The sequence below is a fragment of the Microcebus murinus genome, chromosome 17 (assembly GCF_040939455.1).
Source record: "Microcebus murinus isolate Inina chromosome 17, M.murinus_Inina_mat1.0, whole genome shotgun sequence".
Classification (NCBI taxonomy): Eukaryota; Metazoa; Chordata; class Mammalia; order Primates; family Cheirogaleidae; genus Microcebus; species Microcebus murinus.
The window spans coordinates 19,795,231-19,815,072 of NC_134120.1; the positions used below are offsets into that span (position 1 = coordinate 19,795,231).

At 36.0% G+C, this 19,842-nt stretch overlaps 1 protein-coding gene across 1 annotated transcript in view; it reads right to left on the reverse strand.

The window, feature by feature from the left end:
* DCC (DCC netrin 1 receptor) overlaps positions 1-19,842 on the reverse strand; it is a 1,043,477-nt gene that overhangs the window by 9,222 nt on the left and 1,014,413 nt on the right. Inside the window, exon 27 of the mRNA XM_075993861.1 lies at positions 18,949-19,161. Coding sequence (XP_075849976.1) covers positions 18,949-19,161 — 213 coding nt within the window. The remainder of the gene's footprint in view (positions 1-18,948; positions 19,162-19,842) is intronic.

Genomic DNA, 19,842 nt, shown 5'->3' on the forward strand with positions numbered 1-19,842 from the left:
TATTTACAGCTTCTGTCAATAAAAGACATTCTAATTCATGAAAATCATTTGAGGAACTGCTAAGTATCTAGATGTAGATGTATCTACATCCATCTAGAAGCAGATGATACTTCTGTCTACTATAAATAAGGGCTGCCTTTTCTTTTTCAGCCTGAAATTTACCTTATAAATCTTGCATAGCTTATAGCAATGATACAACTTTGTCCCTATAGCCTGAAATAAAACTTTTGTAAAGGTTTATTGAATCAGCTAGTATATCATACCTCACACAACTAAGGAGTTTTTATTATTATTAGCACTATAACCAAGAGCTTAGCAGAAGGGTGTTGGAGTAAGCCATGAAAAGAAGTCTTCCTCAGTTCCCTTCTACTGTGAATGATGACATTTTAGCCCTAATGGTCCTAATGGGGATCCTACATTTTGCCAAGAAAAACTAGTTTTGACTATACTTTGGAAAACAGAGTTCTAATTATTAAAGCTCAGAGGTTAATCTACAATCAGAAAAATAAGAGTCATTTGATTGGAAAGGAAACAATTCAAATAAAATCTAATGAACTGGTAATCTGTCAGATGTTGGTCACCATCAATGATAAATCCTAACATAAGCACCTTTTCCCATAATATGATCTTACATGTAATTCCTTCATATTTATACCTTCTCACACTTTTATACTTCAGGGATCAAAAGTCTGCAATTGGAATAATTTATCACTAGAGGGTGATCTTAGGTTTTTGGTAGCTCAGATGAGAAGAGATACAGAGATGAGAAACATGAATCATTTTCTTAAGAGAAGGAAATAATATTTATTGAGTGCTTACTAAACTCTGGATCTATGCCAAGCACTTCAGTTGCATGTTAAGCAAAATTGCATAGTAAGGAAGAATTTGGGATTTACAGGTAAATCCAGTCTGTGTTCAGATCTATGCAATCTCTTGTCAACTAAAGCTGCCTTGGCTGTTTTTCATCTATAAAATAGAAAGGGTAATAATAGTAATTTGTGAGAATTAAATGAGATTATATATTTAAGGTGGCTAATACCTAGTAACTTGTTCAAAGAGGGATAGCTATTATTAATATTAAATTGTCAAAACAATCTTGCTAATTATTATTATTCTTCCCAGTTCACACATGAGGATGCCAAAGTGCAGAAAAAGTAACTTGCCCAAGTTCACACGTTTGGAAACAGACAGGCAGGATAAGGGTTTGTACCAAGCTCTTTCTAAAGCCACTGAGCAAATGAAGATTTTATCACTAAAATGTTGATCCAATTTAAATGGACTTTTTGAAAGAAGGAATATAAATGAACATGAAATCTAGTTCAAAAACCATAAGTAACTAGAGGGTGAAAAGTATTCATGTGTCATCATTTCTCATTACTGACTTGTAATTTGAAGGGAAAAACAAAACTTTAATAAACCCCAGCATTAATTTAAACTATTTTTATTAAAATGTTATATAAGTATACACAAAAATAAAAATTTGCTATAAGCTTCATAACTTGTAGTTCTTATGCTATGCTATAAAACCAAAACACATTTAAAGTTGTGTAGAGAAGCCCTATAAAAATAGTCTAATTTGAATTATCATCATTAATTTAATATGATAAATGAGGTTGTTGGGCTAAAACAAAATCACCATATGAATTTGGCACTGTTGCCATGTCACAATCATCTGGGTTTGTGTTATACATGCTCAGTTCTCATTACCAATATTGTCTCATTTAACAACAGGCAGACCTTCATTCATACACAGACTGTAATGTCAGGTAGTCTTCATCGGATGTGAACAAACCATTTGTGTACTAAGTTTACCTCTATCCTTTTCCCTTCAGCCTCTGACCTTAAACACAAAGTTCCCAGGGCCATCTTTGCTGTACATCCAAATGCACAGGCAGGCATTAAAATCCCTGGCAGAGCGATGCTATCAAATGGCCAGCCAGATGCTCCAGCATGAGTAATTCACATTAGTATATTAGATTATTATTTAAGTGAAGGCACAAAGTTTAAAAAAAGAATTTGCAAAGTTTAAAAGCTTAAAAAAGAGGAATGAATCTTGTGAATATATCTACAAAACCCCTGTTTTGAATTATGTTGCTTGAATTATGTTTGTAAACCCTTCTAGAATGCTCACGATGTTCCGATTAAATCTGGGTTTAGTTTTATTGTCACAAAGGCTGTTGCTCTTAGCACTTTCTAGGAGCCACCTCTCATCCTTTCCTGTGTTTAACATAGCAGCTGCATTTGAACAACTCACTCTGGTCTGTGTGTATCTTTTTGTATGTACCTTTTATTTATTTTCTAGCTAGGCTGCTCTGATCACAAAATCTACTTTTTTAAAATTTTTAGCTCTTAGTTTTAAAAAATGTTTAAGGAACTTAACTACTTCTGAAAATTCACAATTTAACCCTTTACCAAACATAAGCAGTATGTGTTTAGCATATACCGAAAACCAATTCTCTCTAATGTTAAGTATCTATTAATATAAGAAAAAGTAAAGGGTATTAACATAGCTAATTATGTAAAAAACAAACATTAGGGCTAGTGCCTGTTTTGTTCCAGGAAACACATAAAAATAAATGTTTTAGAATTTACCAGACTGTTGTATATCATTCTCTAATATTTATTTTATCACAAATTGGCAGATTTATATATAGAGAAACTGAATTCTTGGGCATGGCCTATAGTTTTCACTTTAGAAATATATTCTTATATTTTTTACCCAGAATCCCAAACACTTGGGTGTATTGCATTGTGTATATGATACTGTCTGCCACACTCATATTGTTACAATAAAGTACAGACATGCTTAAAGAGTATCATCACTCAAACCCATTAGAAAGATGATTATAATAATTGATTTTCTCTAGAGCCCAGGCAACAGCTATACATTCAGAATGTACTGAGTGTTGAACAAATGTACAAGACACTGTGAGCCTTACAAAAGGAACTGAAGACATTGTCTTAGTTCAAAGACCACATAGTCCATTTAAACCTTTTTTTTCAAGTAATATTTATAGAATCACAGAAATTTAGAATGCCAGAACCTTGAGGGCTTGTGGAGTTCATCTAGTGACCTTCCCTTTATTTTGCTGAAGAGAACACTGAGGTCCTTAGAGATCAAGAGATCAAAGCAGAATTAATTTCAATAAAATTCCAGGAGAGGCAAAGAATTTGAACAGTCCCCCAGAGTTCATTATTAGTAGAATTTGACTGGTGCCCTCTATGGCCTTAAATATTTCTTTTTTCTTTTCCTGAAAAGGGAATTAAAAAAAAAAAAAAAAAAAGTATGAAGGAAATCTCCCAGGTGAGATTTATTAACAACCAATTAGGCAACTTTGTTCTCAAAATTGCCCTTTCATAAAGGAGGATACATGTTTTAAAACAAAGATGTTCATGAAAACATCTTTTGTTGGAAAGCTGACATCATGTTCTTGGGCATGCATAACTCCATCCTATGCGATATTTGTATTTGCATAGATTCAATTTGTAATGTTTTATGCCTAGACGCTGGTGAAGCCTGGGTTCCTACGAGCTCACTAAGCTGTGCTTTTTCCTTTAGTTGTGAACTTGCAGCTCACCATGTGTGACCGGCTTCTTTCTTGACTGTCTGGCCTGTGTCCCTGTTCATCCACGAGGCTATGAGGCATGCCTTTAGTCCTTCACTCAGCCTCTAGACATGACCAGGTGCCTTCCCAAAACCCTTGATTCTGAATCCATCTTCTACACCAAACAAAAGAAACATCTTTATTTAAAAAATAATAAGACCATTCTCGGGTTGTGTACCATACTCGAGTAAGAAAGCAGTATCATAATTTGGTTTTTGAGTTAGTGAGTGAGGCCTGGAGCTTGCTCTAATCTGAATAGGACACTGGGAATGATTGTGGGACCTCTCAGCTGTTGATGGCTTGCTACCCTTCAGAGGCTATTCGTCCTATCCCTCTCCTCCATATGGAGCCTTCCTAGATTTCAACGGCAGACGGGGCTTTGCCATGCTTCCTCAGATACTATACAGCCTTTTCTATACTGCTCTCAGAAGCCAGGTTAAAAGTCCATTTTCTACTTGCACTCCTGGCTTTACCCATTCTTGGTAGCTCCTTCTCCATGACAGGCTGCCTTAAGGCACGATAGCCTTTGCTGTGTCCTGCAGTGTTTGGCACACTGTAAGAGAGCCACCATCCTACTCTCCCAAAGAACTAATGGAAATAATAGCAATTAGGAAAAAACTTCAGGGTGTTAAACTCCTGTTCTTTAATATCAAGATATGGTAGAATTGTTTACAGTTTTTTTCTATGTTGTTAGATCTAGATTGTAGCAACAGGGAAAGCTTTATATTTCTTTCTTCACTTTGGAGAATAGCACCAATAATTGCTTCAAACATAAACAATTTCCATGAAACTTCTATGAGCTTTATTAGGGAAATGTATCAAAGTAAAATAAAAAGACAAAAATGGAAAGAATCCCTTCCATGGCTTCTAGCTGCTAATTTAATGTAATCTTAACCTGGCAGTTAAGATCTTCTTGAGATCTCTCCCAAATATGAGAAATGACTTTCAGAGTGTGGTCAAGAAAACCCATCTCATTTTAGGAGAGGAAGGAGAGCAAACCTGAGGGTGGCAGCTAGTAAGGAGAACATCTGAGAAATTGGAGAATTCTCCTTTTTCTTTGCAGACCGGCCTTGAGAGAAGACACAGTTCCCATACTAAAGAAGCTAATCTCCATGACAAAAGGTTTTGATTTCTTGTATTATTTTTTTTATACATGACAGTAAACTATGTGTGATATATACAATGAATTCCAAACAGCATGAGTGTGCAAATAAATATACAATATGGAAGAAGTATTCTAGCGTAGGACTTAGGGGACACAAGCTTACTTAATTTTGTGACCTTGGCTCATTAGCCTAATTTCTTTGAGTTTTGGTTTCTTCACATCTATAAAGGTTAAGCAATTTAATCTTTAAGCTATTAGATATAAATATTATACAAAGAAAAAGGATATAACTATTCTACCTGCACTTAACTTTACATTTGGACTTCTTGTCTCTCCTAAAGATTTAGGAAGTATTGGTTAATCCATTGAGCCCAAAGAAATCTCCAGTAAAGTGAGTGCTTAACTCAAATTGCAATAATTGGGTTTTAAACCAGTACTTCATAGAAAGTAAATGTTCTATTATTTTTCTTAAAATTTTTAATGAAAAGCTATAACATCAATTAGGGTTGCATCACTTTTGTAGTTCAAACAACAGACAGTTTAATTAAAAATAAGCAGTATTACATTTCTGTGAGTTTAAGTGATCTGTGAGTTAATTGAAAAATGTAAATTTACAAATGCTCAACCTGAAACCACTACAGAGTTCCCCCTACCCAGGGTGCATGCTGGGGAAGTGTTTCAAGTGACCCGTGGATGGAACACTGGATATGGATGTGCAAAATAAATGTTCTCATACCAATATACAGCTAATTAAGTGAACATCGCTTTGGTTTTAATGTTATCTCCTCAGCAGGCAATGCTAAGGAGGGGAAATAAAGATGGGCTGGAGTCCTGAGATGGGTGGCAGTGTGTATCTGGTATATGTGAGCAGCCCCAGCAGGAATACTGTTTTGAGCTTCACGGCTTCATTTTCACAGCACAGTTATTGAACATTTCATTTACTCATTAGGCACATAATACATGACTGCCGCATGCAGACTCCTGCGGGCATCTCCTTGCAGAAGGTTCTCCCAAGTAAAATGTTTTTTTTTTGGTGAGAAACATTAGGCTGTAGCAAGAATGGAGAGAAAAGACCCATCTGGGTCAGATCAGTAACCAACGTGTAGCATGGTTCTGACTGCCACATGAACTCATGTCTCAGCCTACTTTTCCCTATTTCCTACTTCATTTTCTATCCCTTCAGCCTTAAGAATGAAGTTAAAGTGGCTAATTTTGAAGAAACCTGGGTTCTCATTTCTACTGTTTCTCTGACCCATGTTGTGATGTCAGACAAATGAAATGGCCTCTCTCAGTCTAGTTTCCATGTGAACCAGAATAGGATTCTTACATGGATTTATTATTAAGCAACTAGTCCGTGCTCAGGCTATCTGGGGCAATATGGAAGTGTCATATAGTCATTTACACTTTTCAGAGGCAAGGAGCTTTTAAGGCTATGGGGAAAATGAGAAATACGTATAGAAAACTTTGTGCAATACTACCTTTTCATGTTTACAAAATATTGAACAAAAAGGGAGTAGCTGCCTTTACCTAGACAAAATAGCCACAGGCATTCCTCATAGGTGATCAAATTGGAAACATAAAAATTTTGCCTCAATCTTAAGACATTTTAGTCTGTAATGTGTATTGCATTTTTAGGATATTAAACATATCCAGATGCCACTGCGGGGAAGAGAAACTTTGTTCTCTTCTAATTTCCTGTTTCTCCTCCAAGAAAAAGGCAGCAGCACACCTGCCCACTGGGGACATGCTGCTGATGAAGTTCCTTCACTTTTATTCCTCCTGCTATAAGAGGAGGCTATTCTGAGTCACAAAGAAGGTGGTTCTGTGAAAAGCGGGAGGATAGGATTCATGTGCTAATTAAAGGTCACTGCTCAAGTTTTTAAATCTGCTTGGGGTTGACATCAAAGGCTCTGGACTTGAACTTTCCAAAGACACGCATATGTTAAGCCAACAAAATGAGGTCTGACTCCAGTGGGGCCATATTTCTACTATTTGTTCCAGTTCACAGCTAACGGGGTCCAATAGCCTTGTAGTCAGGAAAGGAGGAAGAGGCCTTCCAGCTACTGCTACTCATTCATTCCAGAAAGTCATGATTCTCTGTGACTTCTGATTTCCATTTGGTTACCAGCAGCTTGTCTCTATTAGTTCCATTAACTGGAAACCACAGAGAGAAATGGTAAAACTTAGGTATCCTCTCTCCTTCTCACAGGCACATAAACAACAATACTAGTTGTTTTGATACTAGTTATTCGAGATTTTATTCTTCTTTATTTGCAATGGAACTAAATGTCAGAAAAAAAATTCTCACTAATCCTTGTCATACTGAGCCACAACGACGATCTCTTCAAGTCCACATATGGGAAATTATTTATGAGGAAAATATGTTTCTAAGGAATTTTTCATAAACTCTTCTATTCTACAGCATGAAGTCTCTGAATATTTCATATCTTTAAAATGATTGGAAACCAGTTCTAAAAAATAGATCATTGGATTTCTTTTACTGGGCTTAGAAATAGTGCATATTATCTTTGGGGTTTTAACATCTAGATAGATATTTGTTTTAGTCTTCCAATGAGAAATTAAACTTTCTTCAGGTGGACATATTGGACTAATTCAAGCATGAAAAAAAATATAATTGATATGTATTCAGAAAGGAAATCAAAAAAAGTGTGACAAAATAAAAACCAGTGAAAGTATAATTAATACACGAAGAAAACAGAAATAAACAAAGTCTAGTTTTGTTTTGTTTTGTTTTTTCCTTCTGCAAATTCAGAAGCTGGAGTATTCTGTCATAGGTATAAATTCTATGGAGAACATTAAACTACCCCTGGAAAAAAATGTTTGCAATGTGTATATTTACATGTTAAGGGAGATGCCAAAATATAGGTTGGGTGTTTATTAGTTATGGGATTATTATTCACACAGTCATTCACTCTTTATGTATATGTATTATAATATAGTTGCTCAGGAAATTAAGCTTTAAATTCAGAAAGTACTTGTTCAAATTCTTGCCCTGTCATTTACATATAATATGACATTGCATGTATTTACATATAATATGACATTGCATGTATTCTCTGATCCAAAGGTTTCCCATGAGTAAATTGGGAGAAATATTAATAATACTTTTCTCTTAGTGTTTTTGTGAAGATTTAATGAGATAGTTAACCTATGGTTAAGTAAGTGCTTGATAGTGATAATTATCAGTAATAAAGTTTGCAAATCTCATCACATGGTAGTTATCAGTTCACTTTTTCCTTGAGTATCTAGTGGAGATCAGCACAAATTAGGATTTTTGTCATATTTTAAGAATATTGAAACATTAGATTGGGAGGACAAATCACATAAGTGTGAAATATTTCCTTAGGGTCATACTACATATAGAATAAGTAAATAAAATCTAACTTTGGACACAGGAAAGAATTAGAGAAGGCACTGACTGTATGATGTATGAGAGACAATAAATTCAGTGGAGCCGGAGGATGAGGGAAGGATGCTGCCTGGGTGGTGGGGATGTCCTTTCACTAGCAGAGGGGCTCTCATGAACTGGACCCTGTGCAATCCACCTAACCCAGGAACTCAGGGAGGAAGGTTACTATGAGACTTCTTTGCAGAAAATTATCAAACATCAAAAACATCAAGAGATCTAGTATTCATTTTTTAACCATTTTTCTTAGGGCTATTTCCAATAATCTACCATTGTTCCTGTCTCTAATCTGGAATTTTTCAACTTTAAATACTCCTGTACTGAATGCTGCTGCTACAGTACCTGCTTTCATTTAAATTCAGAAGCTATGATCCGCAAAGAGGGAACTTTCAATGAGAAAAAAAGAGAGTGAGAGAGAGAGAAAGAAAGAGAAAGAGAGAAGAATGAAGAGAGGAAGTGAGGGAGGCAGGAAGGCAGGAATGTAGGAAGATGGAAGGAAGGAAGGAAGGAAGGAAGGAAGGAAGGAAGGAAGGAAGGAAGGAAGGAAGGAAGGAAGGAAGGAAGGAAGGAAGGAAGGAAGGAAAAGGAAGGTAGACTTTAATTGCTCATTTATGGAAGAAACCAGGTCCTTTTTATTTAAAAACTTTCCTTTTTCTCAACCCTTCCTTACCACCACCCAGCCTCCTCAAACACATATTTACTCCTTAAATACCTAAAATATTTTATAATAAATTATGGTAATATCTTTCAGGAAATTATATAATACAATTTAACTTCTTGACTGCTCAAATAAACATAATTTAATTATCTTTTATTTTCTGTGATATATAATACCATTGTTTATAGGTTCATGTACCATCAGTACCACCAGAAAAAAATTTAAAATTTATTTTACAGATTGCATATGCTGTTCACCCTGATGTGACACTGGCTGAATCAAAAATTTTCACTGAATGATGAGTCATTGGGGAAATGTGCATGTAATCATTCCATTGCTGCTGGAGGTACACCCTGCTATTCCACTAGACTGAGGGGTGCCGAGGACAGGTTAAGATGATTCCCTGCAAAGGGAAACTAACACATCCCAGTTCCCTTTGGGAGCTCATCTTTTGGAGAAACTTACCATAGAAAGTTATAAATCTTATCTATCGATCTTCTTTTAGGCAACAAAAATCAGGGAGAGTTTCAGAAGCGGGCCCCCTTTTAACACATTTATAAATTCTAATCTAACTAATTCCTTCATCAGGCATTGAAGAAGGGACACAAAGGCCTCAGATGTTTCTACAAAAATGAATGATTAAATTTTGCAGGATTTCATTTGGGCAGGGCACAAGTACTCAGCTCTTGGCCTTAGATTCTAGAAAGGTGTCTCAATATAATGTTTTGGGAACTAGTATTGAAAAGCAAGAAATAAAACAAAAGAAAGACAGACTTTGGTGCTTACATTTTCCACAGCTGAGCCTAGTGGGAGGGTGATGACAAAACAGCAGGTTAAGTTGTTCTTAACCTGTTATAGGTAATGAATAATTCAAGATGCTAATTAATAAAAGCTATGAACTTGGTTGCTATAAAAATGTACAGCTATGCATGAGTGCATGCACACACACACATACACCAAGGGGAAAGGCATTTATTGAAACCTTAAAATGTGTACCCCCATAATATGCCGAAATAAAAAAATAATAATAAAATAAAGTGAGTTACCAAACCCACGAGTTCTTCCATGAACCTCAGGTTAAGAGCACACAGTCTGTTCAAAAACAAAATTACTTCAGTGTGTGATCTGCAGAGGGGCAGCCTCAGCATCTCCTAGAATCTTTCTGGAAATTCAGAAACTCAGGCTCTACTACAGATCCACTAAATCCAGATCTGTATTTTCATAAGATCTGCAGGTGATTCCAAGGCATATGAAACTTGAGAAGAACTGTTTTTAGACAGCCACACTCATGTTTATTTTAGAATTTACAATTTATACCTCAAATCACATGTGGAAATGATTCATGCTATAACATTATTAAGAAAAACAAAACAAATTATTTGTGAATGAGAGGACAAAGGTCAGTGATGTCTTAACATGTGTTCATTGAGAAATAGCCTCTTTTCCCCACTTTCAATAGCTTGCTTCTTGCTCCTCACTTCTCTTTGGAAAGGGTTGGTGCAGGGAATAGCTAAATTGGAAGTTAGAGCTGGGATCTAGGACATTCCTTAAGCTTTACTTACACTAAATTGGTCCATCATGACAAGCAATTCAGGAGATGCTCTGGTTAAAAGAGAGAGAAGCCAGACAGTGACCACCAAATCTGTACACCTGTTGAATATAATGCCCTACTAGAACTTAAGCTATTGAAATACAGTGCGATTATTTAAAGGACCTTTTGGGAGTGGCTCTCTGGCTGTCAAATGGAGTTATGACTTGAGATCAAGCCCTGTTCAACTGGAAGAGGCCACCCTTCTCTCTGGATTCAGAGGACAACATTCAGACACCTCTGAGCAGCTACTCTAACCTGCTCTGCTCACCACCTGTCTTCTGCACAGGGTCCATTTCATTGGCTGCCTTTTCTCTGTTGCATATAGTTGTGGGGAAATACAGCATGCACAAAGAAGTTACATCTTGTTTCACCAGCTATCAAGGCACGAAATACACTTTTGAACTCCCTTCCACATGATCCTACTGCTTCATATATATGGTGTGGGGAACTTCACTGGGCTCAATTTATTAGGCAATGTGGTCTCCAGATTATACCAAGTATTCTAAGGTATCAGCTCAGACTTGTGTTCGCAGAGAAGCCTGTTTCTATTACCAGAGGTGCCACTTGAGAGAGTAGTCACAAAGAAAATAAATGTCATTTTAAATGTACACTGACTGAAACTAAAAGTTAATGCTTGATTTTAAAAGCATACTATGTTAATACATTATTGTGGCTTGAAAAATGCTGTCTGTATTGGAAAATTATGACTCAGTTGACCTCAGAAGTGAAAAGATACATACAACATACTGAGAAATGTGAAAGAAGAATGTTTTAGAAGGGTACTTTGGAAAAGATGTTGAAAAAAAGCAGTTGTTGCAAGTACCATCATTGTTATAAGCCTATATGTGCAATTATGTCATCATATGCCTCTCATTTTGAAATGAATTGGGCTTACTTAGCATTGTTTTTCACCAATAACAAAAAAAGAAGCTTGTCAGGATCCCTTTTACCACAGAAAGATGAAGGCATTCTCCTCTGAGAGCCTTGACATTCTGGTAAATGAAGAGATTCTGGCAATAAGAACATCAATCCTCCTGCAAGCCTAAGGTGAAAGTCAATGCTGGGAAACACACAAGATGTTTAACGTGGCATTTGAATTCTTTTCTTAGTCCCTGCCAATAAGATAAAAGTTCTAAACATCCAGAAGTGGGAGCTTTCAGTGTTTTTTTTATATAATCTTTTAGCTATTACAGGTCATATCTTTAGAAATAGTTTGCTGATGGTTAAAGTCTCAGTTTATTTTAATATCACAGAGACTTTTTGTTTGCTTTCAGTGTCTTAGATTTTTCATACACATTCAATGTCCATGAACACAGAGTGTTATGTGAAGACTTTTTTGTTTCAGCATCTCCCCCTGCTCCCAAAGGAAACAAGCAGAACCTGACACTAATTGATGAACTACATAGAATTCTGTCAACTACTTAGAATACTTGACATGCATAACATAAGTCTCAGAATCTTTGTTAAAACTAAAACCTTTCTCTTACACTCTTTCACAAAGCAAAGGAATACAGAGAGAATACCTGCCCCCCATCCCATTTTGGTAGTAATTAAGATTGTAGAATTTCATGCTTCATTCCTCTTAAAGAGAAAAAAACCATTTGATTACACAGGAGAGAAAGTAGGATTCAATAGGATTCAGAGGAGCAAAACTGGTTCCATAGTGGGTAATTCCACTTAACTCACTCCCTCTTTTTATGAACACAGTGGATGCTATTCTTCTACTTTCTACCATGGGTGCAATTGCATATCTATTTATTTTCATGAAGGTAAACTATTGAATAGAATTTCCAGGGACTGTAGCTTCAAACTGTATTTTCCATTTTACATAATTTATTTGGCTTTAGCATAAGATTTTTTTCATAGTTCAGATTATTAAGCATTTTATCAACAAATGGTCATGAATTTAGAAGTCATTTTATCTTATTTGCCTTTATCTTTTTATAGTACCAAATCCTTTTAAATATAATCCTTTTACTAATTTTCAAGTTGCTTTGCATCACCTAAAATCATCATTAGACTTGAAATTGAAGAACTGAATTCAAATTCTAGTTCGCATCTTTTTTATTCTATTCTGATCAAATCAACAAATATTTAAGGTTCATTACATGTGAGGTTTTGGATGAAGGTCCCAAGAAAAATGACACATGATCCTGGAAAAGTTACAAGGTATTCAGAAAACCTCTCTGAACATCTACTTCTGTATGGGAAATGGTGAGTATAGTTACTTCTCAGGCAAAAAGGAATTTACTTGAAAATGTTCTTTATAAACTACAAAAGGTGATGAAATGTAAAGCATGAATGAGCCTTATTACTTTCACATAAGCTGGTTTTTAGAAAGACACTTTGATTTTAAAAATATTTCACAGATAACAATAAAATCTATACAATACTAGTTAACTATGTGAACTATCAAGTTAATACACAATGTGAAAGGAATATTTACTGCTTTGAAAAGAGCCATACCACAACCTTTTCTTTCACTGTTCTGTCACCCATGAGGGCTACCTGCGCCATAGCATAACCCAAGGACATTCTTCATAAATTACACATTTCAAATTATGTTGTCCATTTGGTTACACATTTCTGAAAATAGATTATTTTCTCACTTTCTCTTTTGATTATCTGGATGGCAACTTTAATACTTTAACCCTACAATTTAATTGTATTGAGTTGATAGTTAAAGTTCAATTTTATATATGATCTAACAATTCCTGATGCAATATTTTCACCTATTTTTTAATTAGGTAATACTTTGATGAAAAGCTCTCAAAGCTCTGCCCCTCCAATAGCTTTTTGCAAATCTGAAAAATACTACTCATTCATTTTTTGTTCTCATGGACCTACCGTCATGTTCTTCAACCCACAATGTAATATTCCCATGTGCCCTTTTATTTTTATTTTATACTTCTTTATGCTCATCTTCAATTTTTAAATTGGATCCCAAAGCCCTGGACATCAGTGATGCTGAAAGTAACAGCTGTTGGCCCCCTGGCTTCCTGCCTTACTGTGAATAGATACTCGGCAGGTTGGACAGGTGAGTTTAAGACAGATGGCCGATATTCTGGAGTTCTCCAGACAGTTGCTACTCTTGCTATAACTTCTTTTCTTCATCTAATGCTACCAAAAAGGAATGGAACATTTACTCAAACACTCAGCTAAATGACTCAACCTACCTGCTGTAATTCTTTCTAAGGGATACTTAATAATTAAGATTCTAGATGACCCCTTCTAGGGGAAAAAAAGTCAATCTAAGAATAACCGTTATCATCATAAAAAAGCTAAATAAGATCCTTGGTTTATCTTCAATATTATATTTCTCTGAATTCTTTAAGTCTGCCTGTTAGCTCATTTGTTGACCTTGGGAAAGTTACTTAACTTTTTTAGGTCTCAGCTTTGTCACCTATAAATGAGGCATTAGTGACATGGCTTACTCATAAAGTCTCCTCTAGAAATTGTTTCCCTCTCTTTGGGGAGCAATTAACAGAGCTCTTTTACCTATTTATATATTAAAACACCATAGTAGAGAAAATACTAATTCATTAAAACACCAAGTAAGTTCCAGAGTCACAAATGTTAGTGATATCTAAGGCAAATTTGCCTTAATTACATTTTGCCAAGGGATAATTTAGGATGACTGAACCAAATCAAATCAAATTTCATCTACTAAAAAAAATCTATTAGGAGTGAGGACAGAAATATTACAAGGATAGATCTATAAAAAGACACAGATGGGCCTCCACATGAGATGAAATTTATGTAATTGGATGCAGTGTAATTTTCTAGTCTAGAATTGATTGGAGGTATTGGCTCCAATGACACCAAATCAACACATCTCTCCTACTTATCTGTGCCAATGATTTATTGAATCTGACTGGCCTTAGAAATGACCCTCTTGTGTCACCTGCTAAAGGATATCTGATCTCCCAAGACCTTTGCCTGTGACTGATTTTAGCAGATTGGAACACTCATGAGGTATCCTTGATGAATACCCCCCATGGTGGCCTACAAGTGGCTCAGGGAAAGCAATTGTGTTAATGTATTATAGTAATTTATTGGTAGTTTTTTGTAATAGCAGATTTACTGAAATAAGGCCTGCCAAAAAGATCAGGTTACAGCAGGAATACATGATTTCCCAACCATCCATAAAATATAAATCAAACACCCTTTCTGTCCACTGTCAGCCACCTCCACCCACTTCTTGTCCTCAATCCTCAGATAAATTGAAGCACATGCCACAATTTGCAGGGGGAAAATCAAACTCAATTTCGCAGTACAATGAAGGGAGTTTTGGTCTCGTCATGTCCACTGACATATTGATCCCTCAAAGATTGAAAAGATCAGAATGCTCTTGGTTTTTGCTCTCGTAAATATATACGTGTAGAAATGCAATGCGTAAATGGAGGACAATCTAGCACTTACGCAGCTTTGCAAAGTTGCAAGAGCTCTAGGGGGCTAATGTTATAAAAGAGTGCTCTGATATAAAAGTCACTATTTAAGGGGTCACATTTTCTTTCCCTTTAGAATTACTGCCCTAGAAGACAAATGGTCCCCTAACCCAGGTTCATTTAAAGTGCAGCTGATCATTTCACAGCTAAAAGGAATTTTCACTAGTAAAGAATAAAAAACATACCCTATCTTGGCCCTTTGTAGAATTTATGTCAGATCTATAATGTAATAAGCCCAACACTCTATCAAACATTTTCTATTTAACCTGAAAGGGGACTAAGCCAAATCACTTATATGTCCACATTTGTGATTTGCAAAGTGTAGTGATTGCAGTGAAATGTGTAAAGACCACACAGTTATTCACGGCCATAGATAAAGCATTAAAAAATGGAACCACTTATCATAAGATGATGATGAAATTGTAAGAAAACCCATAAATGGCCTAGAGTCTAGTAAGCTCAATTTTAAACTCAGGAGGTGGAAGAGGAAAAAAAAATGAAGGAATGAATCAGTTTTCAGGTAGGCAGAATTTCAGTCGCTATGACAACAGAATGGCTTTCTAATTATCACTTACTATAGAAATACTGAAAATGCTCTTCAACCCCATGGAGATTGTTACTGTACAATATGTGTTGCCCTATACCTCATATGACACAGCTGCAAACATTGCTCTGTGTGTCTTATTGGGAGGGAAATTGAGGCACAGAATGAAGATGCTGCCTATGAAAATCCACATGCAGGAATTTTGAGTTCAGAAAGTGTTTCTTTCATTGATCCTAATCTCCAAGCTTTCAAAGTAGAAGTTTGTTATTTAGCATGATCTTTAAAAATTAGAGACATGCCTCACATTACCATATTCTAAAGTAATTACTTTTGGTAAGTAAAGATAAATTCATTACTAATTATGCAGTCCTTTCTTGCGAAATTCAGAGTAAAATTATTTGAGGTATTTTTTTTCTAAGCCGACAAGAGAATGACTTCACTTCATCAATCAGTTTGACTAAAGTAATGATTTTCTTAGAATTAAAACTTGTTGAAAGCTCTAAGTATTTCATCTTTTAGGCTAAGAAGCATGTAGTTAATGTCACAGCTAATACATTTGTCAGTCTGCTAATTTTCTTTTTCTATTAGAATAAGTAAACATCAGCCCTTTTTAAAAAGCATACTATTTACCACATGTCAGGAGCAATGTAGGGAGAACTTATTTGAAAATCATGAGGTGAGACATTATGAAATGAACAAGAATTGTGAGGAGACAATAAAGGAGAAACATGAAAGGGAAGGCATTTAATAATTCCAAAGGGAAGGTGCGGTATGCCTCAATTGAGTGGGGGAGGGTGATATTTAAAAGGGAGCTATGAAAAATATAAAATCAAACCAAAAACTCAAGCCAGAGATACTGGAAAATATGTAAGAAGAAATGACTTAGGAGAAATAGTTCAAATGAAAACAAAAGCAGTAGTAAAATAAAAGAAGGCTCTTAAGCATACAGTGAAAATAAAAGAAAATGAGATTTTGATGGTTTGACATTAGATCAGAGAATGCTTCTTCAGTTACGCTTATTATTTGATGGAGTAGGTGCACAGACAGCACAACTAACTCCCCTTCCCTTCTCTGAAGGACATAATCCACTCATTTATGTGGATTATGTGTCAGAGTTTGTTTAAGGCAGCATTGGTATTATGTATTTAAGAAGACGATAACAGCTAATAAAAAATAATGCCAGCTCTGTGTTCCATTCATCAGATGTTGTTTCTAAATTGTAGTTCTTTTTGATTATTTTGTTATCATTAGAGCTCTAGGACATAGGTTGATTTCTAAACCTTGTGTTCCAAACGAAACATCACTGCTGTAGTAATTTTTCATTTAAAATAGCCTTTAGAATATCATTTTCAGCTTTTTTTCTATATATAAAGTAGTTTAAAAAAAAAAAAAAGCTTTTACTTCCAAGAAGAGAGAATAGTTTACAATATAAAGTGTTACAGCAGTTTAGTTTCTTGATGCTATAAAACTGATCTTTTTGTGTATAGAATAGTTAAGCCTCTTACTTTTCCTCATTAAAAATGTGATTGAAGAAGGCTGGTGAGGAAATGGTATTCTTCAATTCAGATTTGTTTTTCTTTTATCAATTTTAGGATGATTTAATCACTAAATAAGTTAGGTATACACTAAGAGGCATGAATGGGTTTCTAATATTTGAGAACCCATGCTTCCTAAAGTCAAAAAGATGGGGGGAGGGGAGATACATCACTTACTAAGTATACTTAAATAAGATATTTATATTCTCTATGTCTGTTTCCTTATCCATAAAATGGGGTTAAGACTAGCCACTACCTTACAAAGTTGTTTTGAGAATCAAGTGAGATATTGTAAGCCTTCTTTAATAAATATGTACTATGGGCATGTTCATTAAAAATTCATTAAAGCTTAGTTATTATTAGCAGTTGTGATTAACCTGTCACTATCCTGAATACCTGTCTCCTTTAAGGTCTGTTTGCTTGGATGGGATTGCAGGGGGAAAACAACTGCAGCCAGGAATCCCCAGGCAGCTTACTCTTGAATCAGGAATTTCATTAAATGAATTCTTTTGCTTCAAATCATCTCTATGGCAATTATCAAAGACCTCATAGTTTTGGGGCAATATAAATAGCAGATCCTTGCCATAACCAGCGTGTGGAGTGTGTGTGTGTGGGAGGCTGGAGAGGGGGGCTTGGGCAGCACAGACCTGTTGTAAATCCTAGCATGGGCTTTGCTGGAGTGAGAAGGGCTATATTCTGTGGAATGAAGTCATGACCTGTGCAGAGCCTGTGAGTCAGGAAAGACCCAACCAATGGATCCCAAATGCCTCTATGATCCTCCCAGGGCCTAGTAGCTGAGCACCCATACTGCACACCACATAAATGTTGAGAACCTCAGGGGTGACCTGCACAACTCAACTAATGTGATTCCAGGAACTAGATATATTCTCAACATTAACATAAAGATAATTAATATGCATACTTCATAGACAATCTTATTTTCCTAGTTTTCACAGTTATCATGAGGCTTGTGTACTAATCCAGTGACAGAAATTGCTGTAGGCATGGATCTGAGTAACAGAAAATTACTCAAATGTATTTATACAATGTGGATTAGTCCAGTCCAGCTGCCTGAGTTTACCAAGGGTGCCATCTCTGGTTAATTAGAATCACTGAATTTTACTATGTCTGATATACTGAGGTTACTTAGAATTATTCTAATATTCCAAATAATTTTAAGAACTACATATTTCTTTATCTCTATTTATCTACTTATCTATTTACCTATCATTCATTCTGTTTCTTCTTATTTTTCTCTTTCTCCTCTTTCTTCTTCTTTCCTCTCCTATCTCTGTCTCTCGTCTTCCCTCCCTCCTTCCCTCCCCAGTCCATAACAAAAACAAAATGGATCTCAGAGTCAGCCCTTTTGGATATCAGCTGAGGTACTAAAATTAGCACTGGATTGGGAATCAAGGGTTCCGGTGCTCAACTCTGCCACTTGATTTTCTTAGAAAGGCATCATAGACATGTCATTTTCTATCCCTCTAAATTTTGGGTTCTTCCTTTCTAAAACTAGGAAGTTGGCCTCACTATTGGTTCCAACACTTCTTTCTGGCCCTGGTACTCTGAAATCAGTAAGAACCCCTGGGAGATGACTATTGAAAGGCACAAAGCAGAATTATGAGATTCAATGCATTTCTTTAAGAAGTGGTTTTGCAGAGTTTAACTCTAGTCTTGGAATCTAGCTTTAAATCTTAGGACCCATGTTGCAGAATGAAGTCAGGGCATCAGGAGCGTTTCCGGTATTGGCTGGCGGGTATACATACGGCACATATTAATAGTGATGGATTGCTGGCATCCATGATTCATGTACAACTTTCCAAAGGAATGAAAAGCACCTATAACTAGCCGTCTAGCCTATAAGGCAGATAATTAAGAACTGTACTACAAGCCTCAGTAACAAACATGAGCACACTGGGCATGTAATCAACATCAAAGAGATACCACACTGAGACCTTTTCAGGCAGCCTCAAGCATTTACATAGCGTCAACAATGATAACGGTAATTTTAAATGTGAATGAATGGGTACTTTACCTGGCTGAGACAAAAGTGGTGTGTAAGGGACTTTCGGTTCTATTGCACTCATTGGTGGAGGTAGCAAAGGGTTAGCAAAGCTGCGGAGTGGATGAGTTGGTCGAACGCAGGCCGTGGGGATGGTTCTACTCGGGGCCTCCTCACTGCTGGGATGCTCTGGTTGAGACGGGGGCAGCATGGGTGGTTGCTGTGTGGTTGGTCCCTCACTCACCGCTGCAGTGGAGTCAAGAAAAGCCATTCATTATTGTGAGACAGAGTTTGTTTTCCCTAAGTCACTTGAAGGGCCCTGGATCAATTCAGAGAGATATAGCAGGATCTGACCAATATCTTCTCCAAGTTATGACCATTCTCATTCCTCCACCCTCATATATTTATGGGATATGATAGCACTTCCCCTTTAAACAATATAAATAGATCCAGCAGGACAGGAATTTATCTTTGGGAAAGAGTAGTAAAATATATTCAGCACTGACAATATTGCCTGAACTGTCTGGTCCCTCTAATCATAAGTGATGAAGCGAGAAAAAAGAGTTATTTCTCCTTTCCTAAGTAGCAATGTAAGTGAAATTCAATGTACCAAATGCTGTTACAGCTGCATTGTTATCTACCAGCCAATATGCCAATTTTTCTGTGATTTAAACATGCCATGTCAACTGTCAAACAAATCAGAGTTACAGGGTGCTTGGAGGCATTGCTAATAAAATGATACAAATAATAACCACTATCATTATCTTCCATAACAAAACAGAGGCACATCTAGCTAAAAAGTTATATTAGAGATGACTCTGCTGGAACAAGTTGCCTGAATGCAGAATTGCAATTTTTCCTCTTTGGTAGTAAACCTTGTAATTTTCTGGCAGATTACTATAGTTGAAGAGTTTCTGCACAGTCACG